The sequence below is a fragment of the Taudactylus pleione genome, unplaced genomic scaffold (genome assembly GCF_031769625.1).
Source record: "Taudactylus pleione unplaced genomic scaffold, aTauple2 ptg000758l, whole genome shotgun sequence".
Taxonomy (NCBI): Eukaryota; Metazoa; Chordata; class Amphibia; order Anura; family Myobatrachidae; genus Taudactylus; species Taudactylus pleione.
The window spans coordinates 866,053-881,799 of record NW_028285160.1 but is presented as its reverse complement, the minus strand read 5'-3'; the positions used below and the strand labels follow the sequence as shown (position 1 = coordinate 881,799).

At 44.0% G+C, this 15,747-nt stretch overlaps 1 protein-coding gene across 1 annotated transcript in view; it reads left to right on the top strand.

The window, feature by feature from the left end:
• Positions 1-15,747, top strand: part of DNAH11 (dynein axonemal heavy chain 11) — a 361,565-nt gene that overhangs the window by 57,006 nt on the left and 288,812 nt on the right. The window contains exons 6-8 of the mRNA XM_088457375.1: positions 4,943-5,154; positions 10,462-10,695; positions 12,832-12,999. Of these exons, the coding sequence (XP_088313501.1) occupies positions 4,943-5,154; positions 10,462-10,695; positions 12,832-12,999 (614 nt within the window). The remainder of the gene's footprint in view (positions 1-4,942; positions 5,155-10,461; positions 10,696-12,831; positions 13,000-15,747) is intronic.

The window sequence follows — 15,747 nt, the reverse complement described above, 5'->3', positions numbered from 1 at the left end:
CAACCTGATGGAGCTTGAGAGGTGCTGCAAAGTGGAATGGGCGAAACTGCCCAAAGATAGGTGTGCCAAGCTTGTGAATTCATATTCAAAAAGACTTGAGGCTGTAATTGCTGCCAAAGGTACATCAACAAAGTATTGAGCAAAGGCTGTGAATACTTATGTACAGGTGATTTCTGTGGGTTCTGCACAAGCACAGGGCAAGTTCTATGCACATGCAGAACGAGTCCTGCATGATCGCTCACAGTCCCCCATGGCATGCTGCGGCGTTTGGGGGTCAGACTCAAGGACCATGCTCCAAAACAAGTGCGTGCTGAGCCCTATGTCTGCGTCTTTGGATGTAGACTTTCTAGAACCAGCTGTTCAGTTCTGACAGCCAGCCTGAGTATGTTTCAGCTTACACAGCCTGGTCGAAGCAGCAACCATCGGTAGTGATGGTCGCAATGGTGATCCGAGGCAGCGTCTACGTACACAGCACTGGGGTCACAGATGCATGCAGGAAGTGTCTGTTTTCTACTGGCACCACCTGCTGCATTTGCATTTTAGTTGGAAGGTATTGTGCAGCGGCTTCCCTGTGGCTGTGCAATACCATCTATCTCTGAATCAGGCCCAGTATCAGTCATTTTAGGTAAACAATGATATCTAATATATACAGAGCAGCATTATTGGGGTGTTTTTTGTAAACCAATATTTTAATACAACTTAGTTTGGAACTAGAATATCAGAGTATCTTCCAACCTCATCCGGTTCAGAGGATATAGTGCAGTCTTTTTCTTGCATATATTAGTCATTGCTGCTATTGTTGCTATGGTTCGGATAATCTACCCTCTTGTGCTTCTCCTTACTATAGTGTCATTTACTTCTTACTCACCACTAGGGCACCTAACACTTGGTGGGTGATATGGTCACTAATGTAGCAATATATATTATCCATGACCTGTATTGTATTGTTCTGTAAGTCACTTGTATACAATTTGTTTTTGTACTTTGTAAGGCGCTGCGGAACACTTGTGGCGCCATATAAATAAATGCTAATAATAATAATAATAATAATAATTTACTTTATTTAACAACTCAACACCCCTTATCCTAGTTTCAAATTCCCTTCTCTCCAGCAGGCCTGGCTAGAAAAGAGTTGAAAAAAGAAACCAAGCACCACAAGGATTTATATTCCAGTAAATAAATATCCAATTGTGTAGGCTGCTGCCCACCACCTGGGAGTAATGCCACCACTCCCAAAAAGCACACACAGTCCCAGGGCCGGTTCTAGACATTGTGGAGCTCAGGGCAGAAGTTCCCAGTTGTGCGCCCCCACCCCCAAAAAAAAAAAAATTACTTTTGTTAGATGGCGTTTCTCTGCGCGTGCTGAAAGCGGGAGCGCTTCCGGAAAGGGGACGTGTCCTTGCAGAACAACCCCAATACAGCACACTGTGAGGTAATGGGCTTCTCCCAAGCTCTCCCCTCGTGGCGCATAATTGCCATGTGCAGTAATGAACCTTACACAGTATGTCTTACACAGTAATGCCCTTTATAACACGTTATGCCACATGCAGTAATGCCCTGTATAATACATTATGCCACACACAGTAATGCCATTTATAACACATTATGCCACACGCAGTAATGCTCTTTATAACACATTATGCCACACACAGTAATGCCCTGTATAACACATTATGCCACACGCAGTAATGCCCTTTATAACACATTATGCCACACACAGTAATGCCCTGTATAACACATTATGCCACACACAGTAATGCTGTTTATAACACATTATGCCACACACAGTAATGCCCTGTATAACACATTATGCCACATGCAGTAATGGTCTGTATAACACATTATGCCACATGTAGTAATGCCCTGTATAACACATTATGCCACACACAGTAATGCCCTTTATAACACATTATGCCACACACAGTAATGCCCTGTATAACACATTCTGCCACATGCAGTAATGCCCTGTATAACACATTATGCCACACGCAGTAATGCCCTGTATAATACATTCTGCCACACGCAGTAATGTCTTGTATAATACATTATGCCACACATAGTAATTCCCTTTATAATACATTATCCCCAATTCGAATTACGCCACACAGAAGTCCCTTATTCATGTTAAGACACACAGTGGTGCCCCTTTTACACAATGCCCAAATTTTTGCCCCTTATACACAAGGCCCACAGTAGTATTGCCCCTAATACAATGCCCACAGTAGTAGTGCCCCTTACACAATGGGGTTATTAGTGGTGCCCCCCATGCAGTGCCCTCATTAGTAGTGCCCACAGTGGTAATGCCCACAGTGTTAATGCCCCCATTGGTAATGTCCCATATAGTAGTGTCCCCCCTATAGATGTGCCTCCAGTAGTAATGCCTCCTGTTGTAATGCCCCCAGTAGTAATGCCCCCTATAGCCATTTCCCTCAGTAGTAATGCCCCCTATAGCCATTTCCCTCAGTAGTAATGCCCCCTATAGCCATGCCCCCAGTAGTAATGTCCCCTATAGCCATGCCCCCAGTAGTAATGCCCCCCTATAGCCTTGCCCCCAGTAGTAATGCCCTCTATAGCCATGCCCTCAGTAGTAATGCCCCATTATAGCCATGCCCCCTGTAGCCATGCCCCTTATAGCAATGCCCCTTATAGCCATAACCCCAGTAGTAATGCCCCCCTATAGCCATGGCCCCAGTAGTAATGCACGTAGTAATGCCCCACTATAGCCATGTCCCCTGTAGCCATGCCCCCAGGGCTGGTGCTGAAAAAAAAACAATTAAAATACAAACACAATACTTGCCTTAAGCCCCGCTCCTGCGTCCGCTGCTGTCCGGTCCGACCACGGCTCCACCACGTATCTATGGGAGAGACGTCATTACGTCATGACGTCCCTTCCATAGTGCTCTCTGCGGGAGCAGGAGCTCAGAATTGAGCTCCAGCTCCTCATATCTATGTGAGAGACGTCAATACATCATGACGTCCCTCCCATAGTGCTCTCTGCCGGAAGCCGGATCTCAGGAGTGAGCTCTGGCTTTCGGCTGCCGCTACAGGGAGGGAGCCGGGTGCCTGCTGATAACAAATATCAGCGGGCACCCGGCTAATGCAGCCTCCCTGTGGCGGCGGCTAGCGGGGGGGAGCGGCGCTGGTTTTTTTTTTAAGAGTTTTTTTTTTGCCTCCCGGGGACTCAGTGGCGCCATCTAGGGGCCGGCACTCCGGACGACGGCCCTGTTAGCCCGCCGCTAGAACCGCCACTGCACAGTGCTAAAGTAAACTAGAGAAATAGGGGGAGAAAGCGCTGCATACACAAAAGTCACTATGGAATTAGTAATAAAAAGTTTTATATAGTTTAATATAAATGATAAAATGTTACCCAATCCGTAGGGCACAACATAGACAAACTAAATAGTCTGCAATCACCTATATCATAGTACATGCTGAACAATCACATAATGTGCAGGTGAACAGATTTTGTAACGATATCCACTTAATGGAACAATGTCTCACTCCAGAGGATATTAATGATAAAATGTATCCAAGATGGGAGGTTGAACAAGATCAGTACTTTGATTAGAGCAATGCTGCTGCATGTAGTGGTATAGAGTGATGCCTGCACTGAGCTGGAACAAGGGGAAATCCCCAACAGCCTTAGTGGGAGAATGTTCCAAATGGATAACAATTGATATGATAAAGTATGCGGTAAATAGCAAGTCACCAACTGTGTAATGAAAGTGCAGCTGACAGCAGGTCCGTTCCTGCAGCGCAGTGGGGTCACTGCTCCTGCTAGCCAAGTCACCACTGTGGCTGTCCGTCTCCCGGCTGTGCTTCTCCCCCTCCAAGCTCGTAATGCAGCTCTGAGCTGGATGATCAGATGGAGCTGCGGCTGGATGATGCCGTGGTGCTCGGTGAGAGCTCAATCAATATGGAGGTGGGGATACCGCAATTGAACAATGTGATCCAATAAAGGATTGTTCCAGACAATGCAGTTCAGTGCTGGTCTGGAGGTTTGTGGACACTGATCTGTAAGTCCTTAACGTGTTTCACCGCATTCAGCGGCTTCTCTCTGCCTTTTGAGAAAGCTGCTAGGTAGGGCCGGACTGCCCATCTAGCACTTCTGGCAAATGGCAGAAGGGCCGATGGCCAGTTGGACCAGTCTGGCTGCAAACCTGGCCGAGCAGCTCAGTCTCCTGGCGCTCTGCTCGTCCACGACACTGAAAGGCCGGGAGCGTGCTGCGAGGCCATGCCCCGTGACTCGCGGCATGTCCTCCTGAGACGTGACCACGCCCCCGTGATGTTTGATCACTCCCCCTTTGAGTAAGACCACTCCCCAGTTTGCGGACACACGTGCGCATTAGATGGACTGCCAGGGCTTCTGAGGAGCCCCAGTCTGTCCCTGCCTCTAGATAATTACTAATCCAGGCACCAAATGAACATTGGCTGTACAAATATGATCTATAGTATAAATATAACTTGCAATGAGGCCATCATGATGAAGCAAATGGAAAGGAACGGACTCAAACAAACATGAATATATTGACTAGTAGCTTACTCACATACATGATGTACTTATTTACTTATTACCAGTTACTTGTATAGCGCAGCATATTCCGGTGGTCTTTACAATTGGGAACAAACAGTAATACAACAAGACTGGGTAACGACAGACAGACATATAAGTAAGAGGGCCTTGCTCGCAAGCTTATATAGGGAAATAGGCATTGATACACAAGAATAGGTGTTTCCTATAGCGAAAAGGTCCAGCCATATTGCTTAGGTTCTAGATGGGCTGTATGATCCAGTTGGCAAAGGGTCAGTAGGAAGTGAAAGTGAAGAAAGAGAATATATGAATAGTTGTACGTGGACTGTATAGTGGGGATGTTATTGGATAGGAACTGTATGTACTGTAGTATTCTTATGCATAAATGTCATTAATGTGTGTTTGTTTAAGCACTTGTTGAAGCTGAAGATATAGACCTACACCTGAGAACACTAGGACCACTGATAAGGCAATTAGAGGAGACAGATTTTCCCCAGGTTCATGTGTTAATTCCTCCACTGTTCCACACGATCTGCCTGATCTGGAGTCACTCCTCGTTTTACAACACTCCTGCTCGGATCATTGTTCTACTACAAGAGCTCTGCAACTTGCTCATTGATCAGGTACTGTCTGAATATGTACATCTATATAATAAGCGAGAAAGACTGTCTATTTGTGTGTCTGTCTGTCTTTTTGTCCTTTATGCATGTTCTTTATGCATGGCCAGAGTTTAGGATCTAGCTCCACCAAATTTTGCATGGTGGTGTAGTTTGCCCGGGATTAGATTTTTGCCTAGGTTTGAACTTCGTCAGGGCCACACATTGTTACACAATTGTTAAAAATGGGGACACTCTTAGATTACACAGGTTCCAGGGCTGGCTAAAGTGGAAATTATCAGTCTGCCAAAAACTTGTGAGATAGCTACAAAAGGTATAATTTTACCCTCAGTCTGAGCAAACTTGATGACTCCTGCAAGTTTATATTAAATCCAGAGCCTCTGTGTTTGCATGCAAGGGCATATCTACAACTTTGTGGGCCAGATAGCAAGATCTTAAAAGGGCCCCCCCAGAGGTAAAAAAAACACACACAGAGCCCATTCATGTTATGCCACACAGACCCTACTCAGATTATGCCACACAGAGCCCATTCAGGTTATGCCACACCGTAGTACCCCTTATACACATAATGCCACACAGTAATCCCCCTTTACACTACACCATAATGTCCCTTACACATTATACCACACAACAATGCCCTTTACAAATTATGCCACATAGTAGTAGTGCCCCATAAAGCACATTATTCAACACAATAGTAGTGCCCCTTACACATTATGCCCCTCCCCTAGCAACTTACCTCCTCATGTCCCTCCAGCAGCCTCTTGTCTCCCCCTGTGTGCCAGCAAGTGTGGATTTGGGACTGGGCCACCAGCTAATTGCAGTTGGCACACCGCCAGGCAACTACAGACATGGACAGACAGGGCTGGTGAAATTTAAATCTGACGTCAGACCAGCAGCCAATCAGGAGCTGCCACTGCTGATTGGCTGCCAGTCCGCAAGCTCTGATTGCCCTGCGACCGGCGGCTCTGTCTCCATGACTGTCTACCAGTGTTCCAGCTGTAATCAGCTGGTGGGCCGGCACCAAATCAACATTGATGACACCCGGGAACCCTTCGATGGCCCTGACTGGAACGGCCTACCTTCTGTGCTTGACTGTGTGCAGGGGGAGTGGTCGGCCACAGAGGCAGCTTGGGCACGATAGCAGTGATACCACATGCACCCACGGTAGTTACGCCACTTTTTGCAAGCATGTTAGCAAACAGTGGGGTCATTTTCAGGATCAATAGAATGGGTTTATAGGCAAGAACAATATCAAAACAAATAAAGGCTGCAGGTGTACTTCAGGGTCCAGTCTTCAACCCGGGCAACACTGGGTATCCCAGCTAGTACAATATATTTGAAAACCTTGGCTAGATTAATAAATGAAAGCAATTGATATGTTAAATATGCAAATTATTTTAGTGGCCAAAATAAGTTTGTATTTTTTTAATCACCTTTGACAACTGTTTTTGTTGAAAATATTGAAGTTTAAAGCAGCAATCCTGTGACAGCAAAATCAGGTGGTGTTTCTTTTAACATAAACCACTGGGGCAAGCTGTGAGGGGAATGTTGTTTTTTTATCAATTTTCCTTCTTTTCTGCTTCATCTTTTCTTCAATCATGTAATGATTTATGATTTTGGGCTGCCATGGTAACTGCAGTCACATGGCATAGGATGTAGTGAACAAAGAAGCTTAGGTAGCCCCGTCTAAACTGTGTATGACCTGTGACATCCTCCTTCGCTCCCCTCTGCCATCATATGTCTTGCTGAGAACAGTCAGGGCCTCATTCAGAGGTGGACTGCAACTGCGGTTTCGGAGGCAGCGGGCTTGTGAAAATATCCTAATGACTTAGCTGATGTCTTGTGTACGTAGACACTCACCTCCAGCGTCTCACATCTAGGACACACCCAGAAAATGGTCCCAGCCTGTCTGCAGCCACCCCTCTTACCTCCCCCAAATGCTGACTACCTGTCGCTCACTTTGAGAATAATTCCTCACTGCTTCCACACATGGGCAGTGTGGATTTGGTGCAAAAAAATCGTTCCACTACATCTGACATCGACCGACAGAGCCTGAATCATTTTTGTTTTAACTCCGGAGAGATTTTGAAAAGGACGTAATGATTTGTAGAAGAACAACTAATAGAAATTACTAATAATGGCCTGATTAAAGAGTACTGAACAAAGGCATTGTGCCAGGTTTTATAAGCTAAGGGTAATGCCACAAGCTTTTTGCATACTTTTGGTCACACTCTGTTAGCCCAACTAATGTCAATAATTCCTAAGAGAAGCACAACAAACCATCATTAATAATTGCCTTCGCACAGTAAACTGTTTGCATATTGAGTCAATAATTCCTAAGGGAAGCACAGCAAACTGTCTTTAATAATTACCTTCAGACAGTAATTTGTTTGCATAGTGACCAATCATCTGCTGTAGTGGGATCACTGCTGAAGCTATGTGGTGCAATCTATGAAGCAATCAGTGCAGCACAAGTTGTCTACTGGCTACCAATGCAATAGCAGTTCTCTGTGCTTGCAAATAGCAGATGATGACACATGAAAGTATTACCTGCTTGTGATCGGCTGTTTGCAAATGAAACGCTGACACTGAGAGGTGCTATTTTTGTTGCTCGGTATATTATTATTATTATTATTATTGTTTATTTATATGGCACCACAAGTGTTCCGCAGCGCCTTACATGTTATACGGTGTAAAGGTCGACAGTCAATAGGTCTACACCAGATGGTCAAAAGGTATAAACGGTCAACTGACAAAAGGTCGACAGTGTAGAAGGTGAACAGGGACAAAAGGTCGTCAGGTTCAAATGGTCGACACACATATGGTCAACGTGTCGTTTTATGGTTTTTCAAAATTTTTAAGGTTAGGGTGAGGGTTAGGCACTAGGGGGAGGGTTAGAGTTAGGCTGTCAGAGGGGATGGTTAGGGTTAAGCACTGGGGGGAGGGTTAGGGTTTTTTGTTGTTGTTTTTTTTAGTATTTTTGATGCCTAATACTAGATGCGTATTTGGGCAAAATATAAACAAACAAATGTTTGAAAGAAAGCATGGACTGATGCAAACCTGCATAGATCATATGATAGTTGTATATATACACTCAATGCGTCTTTTTTATTCAACACAATTTACGCCTGCGATTTGGGGCACAATTGTGGCCAACTTTGCGTAAGCCCCTCAATGTCTTGTGCACAAATGGTGGTATTTCCCAGATCGCAAGGTGGCAACAATCGGCCTGATTCAGATTGGATCGTAAGTGCGATCATCGCTGCGAATACGCTCGCAGTCTCACTGCGAAGATATGCTAATCTTCTGCGATCGCTATGCCATCACTGCTCAACATAAGGACACCCACCTTACCTTACACACATCCGTAATACTTGGCAAGACTGCGAGAACATTGTTAACATGGAGTACAATGGGAGCCTCACGCACACTTACACAAGTGCAGACCTTACTCAGAAATTGCTAACCATCCAGTACGCAGTGAGCTCAGGCTGCATAGGCCATGGCAGTGGCTAATTTATGCAGGCCCCTGCAACGACGTTCAAACGCACTGGCACGCCTGCGTATAACCGACCACCCCCCCGTCACCTCCCACAGACAGTACTTCCTGTCAATCACCATGCGATGGGTCTGCGTAGTCACTGCGATCGCAGTCCCGATCGCAGTGAGGCATTCGAGCACGCGCGCTGCTGTGCATACACATGCGCAGTATGTAATAATCGGCCGGCTGCATACGCTGTTGCTGTTGCAATCCACCTGAATCAGGCCCAATATTCTGTTGTATTGTCAGGATTACAACTAATGCTCAATTTGGCAATTTTCTTAGGTGCCTGTGACCTTTAGTACAAACTGAGTAATATATCATATTAACAGTTCACTTGATCTTTTGTATTGTATTGATGCCAATGGTGATGAAGATGAAGATAACAATGATTGTGATGTTGCAGAACCTGTGGTTTCTAATGGACACAAAAAGACATAAACCAGCGGTCAAGGAACAGGGGTATATTACCCCACATGGGGTAAAACTGAAATTCCTGGGGGTAATGGACAGACAGCCGGGCATGCATATGAATCATTCTATTGCATGCCTGGCTGTGCCGCAGGGAGGCTCTAAGCCAGACGCCCGCTGAGATGTTATTACCAGCGGGCGCCCGGCTCCTTCCCTGAAGCACCGTGTTAGCCGGAGGCTAGAGATCTCTTATGAACTCCAGCTTCCGCTTCTCTCCATGCGCACTATGGGAGAGACGTCATGATGTCTCTCCCATAGTTCCGAGGAGCAGCCGGGCGGACAGGACGGCGGCGGACGCAGGAGCGGGGATTAAGGTAAGTGGTTTTTTTTGTACAAGCGGCACTACAGGGGCATTATATGGGGGCACTACTACAGGGGCATTATATGGGGGAACTACTATATGATTTCCTTCCGTTCAAATCAAGGGGGGAACGTCGGGGTATCTAAATATATTTTGGGGTAAAAGGTATAAAAGTCCCCTGACATAAACTTACTGAATGACCTTTTTGTTGTAGCATAAACCTACGCACAAACAGATTTAGATTTTGAACGTTGGGTGTTTAATGCCAAATATGCGTATAAAGAGGGTACAACTTTTATAAACAGTTAATAGTAACCTGGTACTTGGCGATCTCCGTTCTGCACAAGCTTTCAGTTCCCGAAATGATGCAGATTTTGGCTTTGCCAAGTTTGGCTTTAGTGGAATCTCAGTTGCCAAAAATATAATTGATCTTAATGTGCAAGATTCCTTCTGGTCAAGCTTTGCTTTAACTTGGATAGCACTGTGGAGTGAAAAAAATAAATGTGATTGAATTTATTCAGTGAGCACTTAAATTTCAGTCTCTTTAGTCCTACATTAGTATTTGGTTAAGCCCAATCTTTGGGGGAGAATTTGGTTAGATTTCAACATTACAGATTGGTACATTATAAGAATATAAGAAGTAATTTTCAATGGATTAAACTCCCAATTTGTTGGAGCAGCGAATACAGAGCTGTACTGAATTAATCTGAGGGACTGGACTCATATACTAGTTGTACAATCCACATTTTATCCAGTTTCACTACACATTGTAGGTGAGAGCTATTAGTGGTATACTGTCCGATAAGTCAATCAAGCACAATTGCTCGTAAAGGTTTTGGTCATGACCTGTAATAAAATGTATTTTTAGACGACGTTAATGCAGTCGATTTGTTGTGATCGTATGTTATTTAGCTATACAATATTATTAATTGGCAGACTGTGACCTTTTATGTTCCTTTTCTCACTCAATGTCTGATTATTGCTCATTAAATTCTAGGTAAAGTTGTACCTTTCACCGGAAGATCTTTTCAAAGAGGAATCGGAGGAAGCACTGGAACGCGTACAAATTGCAGTGAATGTCCTCAGGAGCTTCAAGCTTTCCTTTCAGAGTCACAGAAGCAATCTGGGGTCATATTACCGGGATAGCAATGAATTCAAACCTTGGGATTTTCGCTCTCAACTAGTGTTTGCCAGATATGACAGATTTCTTGAGCGCTTAATGAAGATTGAGGTATTTCGTTCTTCTAATTGAGGCCTATTCAGACGTCAGCACTATAAATACGTTGGTCTATACTTTGGATTGCACATGAATGAAAAGCGCTATTTTCTCTGTTATATAAGATATATATTCTGCTTAAAGTAATACTCTTATAATTATTATAATTACTCCCTTAATTACTCCCGTTTGACACAGCCAGTGACCAAAACAATTATGTTTAATTAGAGAGATGAATAGATATTACATTTTATGGCTTAAAGTGCCAAATGATATTGTCCCAGTTCGCACTTTTTGTATCTTTTATTATTAGATGAAAGGTAACGTATTTTCTGTACTGTTAAGCTTGAATGTATTTATTATCTAATCTCCTGAGATAAAGTGCTCAGAATCCGCTTTCTATAAATATTTCACTTTGAAGGATTTTTTTAATAGTTACATTATTCACTTCTCCATAATAATTTCTGTAAATATATCAGTAGACTAAAACAAATGTCAAAGTATGATCTTCCCAAAGTATATTAACCGAATAGTACAGTTTATAGGTCGATGATATAGCCAATACCAACTTCCTTTGCACCAGTTTACATTAATGTCTTATGCTGGGCATACACTACCAGATAAAATGCCTGTCAGACATTTTATCTGGCAGCCTGACACCCTGCAGAAACCGCGGGCATACACTCTGAGATATCTCACAGTGTATTGGCCCCGACATCTGGGCTCCACCCCCAGGGAGGAGACATTTCCCTGTTCCTTTCCTGGGAAGGAACAGGGGTGATGTCTGGCAGTCGGCCGTAGCTGGGCATACACTGCCCGATGTGGCCGACATTTAACTAACAAAATATTGCATCGGACGGGCACGCTGGACAATCTGGCATGCCCGACCAATTGTTATTTTACCCTCAGTTGCCCGCAAACTTACTACAATTATCGGGGGGATCTGCTGATATTGGGCCGATCGCCACGATAATTGTATAGTGCAGGGGTGGCCAACCTGTCAGAGGCAAAGAGCCCAAAAATATCTATGGTCAAGTTGAAGAGCCGATCGCATGCATACGCCGAAGGCGCATGTGTAAAAATGGGCCGTGGCCTAGCTGTCACAAGGCCACTCCCCTTTTTTTGTGCACGCTTTTGCTTTGACATTCGCAGGAGCATTACCTTGTGTCACACTCCCCGTTTTTAGTCACGCTGGCGGAGAGCCCAGCACAATGAAAATACACCATTTACATAAAGTTCCCAATATAATTTTTTCACTGTTGAAGTGAAAGAAAAAGCCAGAGCAATATGGAAAACATTGAAATAGCCACGTTCACATAAATTACACAGAAACAAGCTAGATCACATAAAATACATTTAAAATACACATTGAAATCCAGAACCACATAAAATACATTGAGAAAGCCAGTGCCCATTATGCTGTGCCCCATATGCAGTGGCCCCTGTAGCTGTGATCATTATGCAATGCTCCCAGTAGTTGTGGCCCTTCTGCAATGCCCCCTGCAGTTGTGCCCATTAAGCAATGCCCCAGTAGTTGTGGCCCTTATGCAATACCTCCTGTTGCTGTGCCCATTATGCAATGTCCCCCAGTAGTTGTGCCCCTTCTGCTATGCTCCCTGTAGTCATGCCCCCTAAGGTAGTGCCCCCAGTACTAGCTCCCCCTCCCCGTCCACACCCCTATGAAGAAACTTACCTGTCTACATGCTGGTACCGCTCCACCCGGTCAGGGCTCCCGAATCCCGCCATCGTTGCTGCTGCCGCTTCCAGCTGGATCTAACTGGATCCAGCAGGCGCGCGGGCTCCTTACATCATGGGTGATGTCATGATGTCACCCGCGCACTGCATTACTGGGAACAATGGCCTCTCAAGCGATCAGAGGCTTCTTTAGTCTCTGATCGCTTCAGAGACCAGTATTCTCAGTACTAGTGGGGGTTCGCCGAGCCGTGAGCCGCATTGTAACTCAAAAAGGCCGCATGTGGCTCGAGAGTTGTGGGTTGGCCACCCCTGGTATAGTGTATGCCCTGCATTATGTATTAGATGGTTTATGCAGATTATGGTAGTTAATTGCATATTTATATATGATATGATGCTAATGTGTATATATATTATCGGTCTCTAAAAATACTAGATTTTTTTGTTTCATTGTTTTAGGACATTTTGCGCACAATAATAGAATTTCAAAAACTAGAGAAGCTAGAGTTTGGAGGAAGTAAGGGGCACATGTTGACTGAACAGGTCATATATCTTCATGAAGACTTTGGCGAGAGGTGCAAAGTGTTCAAAGAAAGCACACTAGATCCTACGGATTACACCGATATGGTATTGTCTTCCTAATCTGATCGCTTCTTTACACTTGTGAATGTTTACCAACTATGTTTTCTCATAACCCTATTGTGGTCTCCTCCTTTGTAGAACATACTTACAGTGACATCATATTGTACACTACAAAAAGGCAAAATCAGACAAAATAAGCCCCACAAAGAAGATGCCCCAATCTGGCCATCTGGTAAAGCCGTGGCCTCATTACTTTCCCTGTCCTCTTTTGGGATCTTAGAATTGAGGAACCTTAAATTAAATTAACATTTTTTTTTAACCTCACCCCTTTTACAGTACAGTTATTAGGAGTCATCATCTGGAATGCTTGGGCATTGTTTTCTTTCCAGATAAAGAATTTGTTACTGCCATTTGGAACACCAGGCTAAAATGCTTTAAATTCCATTTATAAATCGCCTCTTGACATTCCCTATTCTTTGTATGTGTTTGCGGAGCTTTCACATTTAACAACAATTATCATTAAAGTCTTTTGCCATTCTGATTTTCAGAACTTTTTGGTAATACGTTTTCAGATACTGTAAGTGTTTGGTCAGAGATCATCTGCTGAGTCCATATCATGGACTTTAATCATTGGGGTTCAGTGGTCTGCTACTGCAAAAATGCTGTTATGCTGCAGAGGTAGGAATCCAATGGAGTTGCATGAAATTACACTTGGCTCTTCATTGGTAATGTATATGGCCATCTAATCATTTCAGTCAATGACATGGGTTATTTCCTTCCTTCAGTGCACAATCATATTTACTGCAGCAAGCCAGCATTGGTCTTAACTAATAGAAAAGTACTGGGACTTTGCTGAATAGAGCAAATGACGAAGGTCTAAGGAGCTAGACTCCCATCGGAGAACTCTATTCTTTATTTCCCTGACCTATTCACCATGCTCCATGTAGAAACTCATTAAACATATTTTAAATGCAGCCAAGTGCCATATTGCCTGCCATTGGAAAATTACTTTGATCCCTCTATACTGGCCACTATAACCACAACTCTGTCTGAACAGCAGTGGTGGCTCCAGAGGTGAGGCTGCAGCGCAGTCCAAAATTCAAATAGGGGAAACTGACCAACTGCCATTCCAAATGCAAGTATATATTATATTTGGTAGGTAGTTATTATGTTGAAATTGTGAATGTCAATAGGCGCAATGTTGGCAGTCCATGCCAGGCTTAGGTTAGGGCTCAAATACCTGAAAAATGCCATGTCGACATGCATGACCACGTTGACATTGTGAATATCAACATTTTGTACCACGCCTTTATCTTATTGTTGATCTGCTTTTGGTTATGCAATTCCTCTTGTCTCTTGACTAAATTACTCATGCCATATTGTTGTCTTTAGCAATTTTGATGTTCTCTTTGCCTTGCCCACCTCTCGTTCCATTTAACCCCAATCCCTCCCCCGCCCCCTTTTTTTTTTTTGTTCCCTAATCCTTGAGATGCAATGTTCACTGTATTGTTTTTACTGTTTACAGCCCTTTTTGTTTTACTTTAAACTGACCAATAAAAAGTTTTTCTGTTAAAAAAAAAAAAAAAAAACCTAGCCCGATAACCAGGGCTAAAAAAAATCTGTTATTTTGTGGGAAAAAAAGAATTTAAACAAAGCAGTGCATGATGTGTGTTGTACTTAGTTTGCTTTGTACAGTAGATGGTAGGGCATTGTCTAATTTTACGGTCACACAAAGGCCTTAAACTGAAGGCGGGTGCACACTGCACAGAAATCTGCAGATCAAGTGATCTGCAGATATATCTGTAGATGGATGATGGTCATTCATATACACTGAATGACCATCATCTTCCAGGCAGCCGCAGGTCCCGCTGGCCGGGGGTCGCCCTTCCCCGCGGACTCTGCTGCATGTGTACGGGTGGTCGGCTGATCGCCCGTACACACTTGGTGATGGACAGATATGTCTGCAGATACATCTGTACATCTGCTGTGCAACACAGCTGACGCGATATGTTTGTGAACGACGTCGTTCACAGACCTATCGCGGGTACACACTGGCCGACAGGCACCCGATATATTGGCCGATCAATTGATTGGCCAATATATCTGTCAGTGTGTACCCGGCTTAAAAGCAGTATATAAACTGGAAAACAAGTAACTAGACCTGTTTCCTTTGTCACATAGCTAGCAGGCTTTAGGTTATCAGTATTTTTGATTTCAGATTTCATTATCTCTGTTTCATATTTCATACTGTAATGCATGATCTCACTGCAGTCATAGAGGCTGGTTGGAATTCTCTCTATTATTGTAAATACATATTATGTTGCAATATTTATTCCATTGGCACACTTCTTGCTCTCTCCTCCTTGTCGTAAGCTAGAATATGGCAAAGTAACTGACAGGACAGCTGCAGATTCATGACAACGGACCTGATTCACTACGGATCACTATTGCGATTGCAGCTGCGATTACGCACGCAGGTCTGTTTTGCGAAAATATGTTAATGGCTGCAATTGCAAAGCTATTCAAGAGACGCCCAAAGCCAACACAGAGATGCCCTCTACTGCTTTCGCACATCCGTAATACCTAACCTGCATATACTGTACATCGGGAACAATGAGTAACATCAGCCCCTCACGTACAGTTACAACAGGTCTGACCTTACTCAGAAATTGCTAACCTCGTCGCACGCAGTGAGTACACAAGCTGCGTATGCCGTTGCAGTGGCTAATTTAGGCACGCCTATGCAATGGCGTTCAAACGGATTGGCACGCCTGCGTTTCTCCGACCACTCCC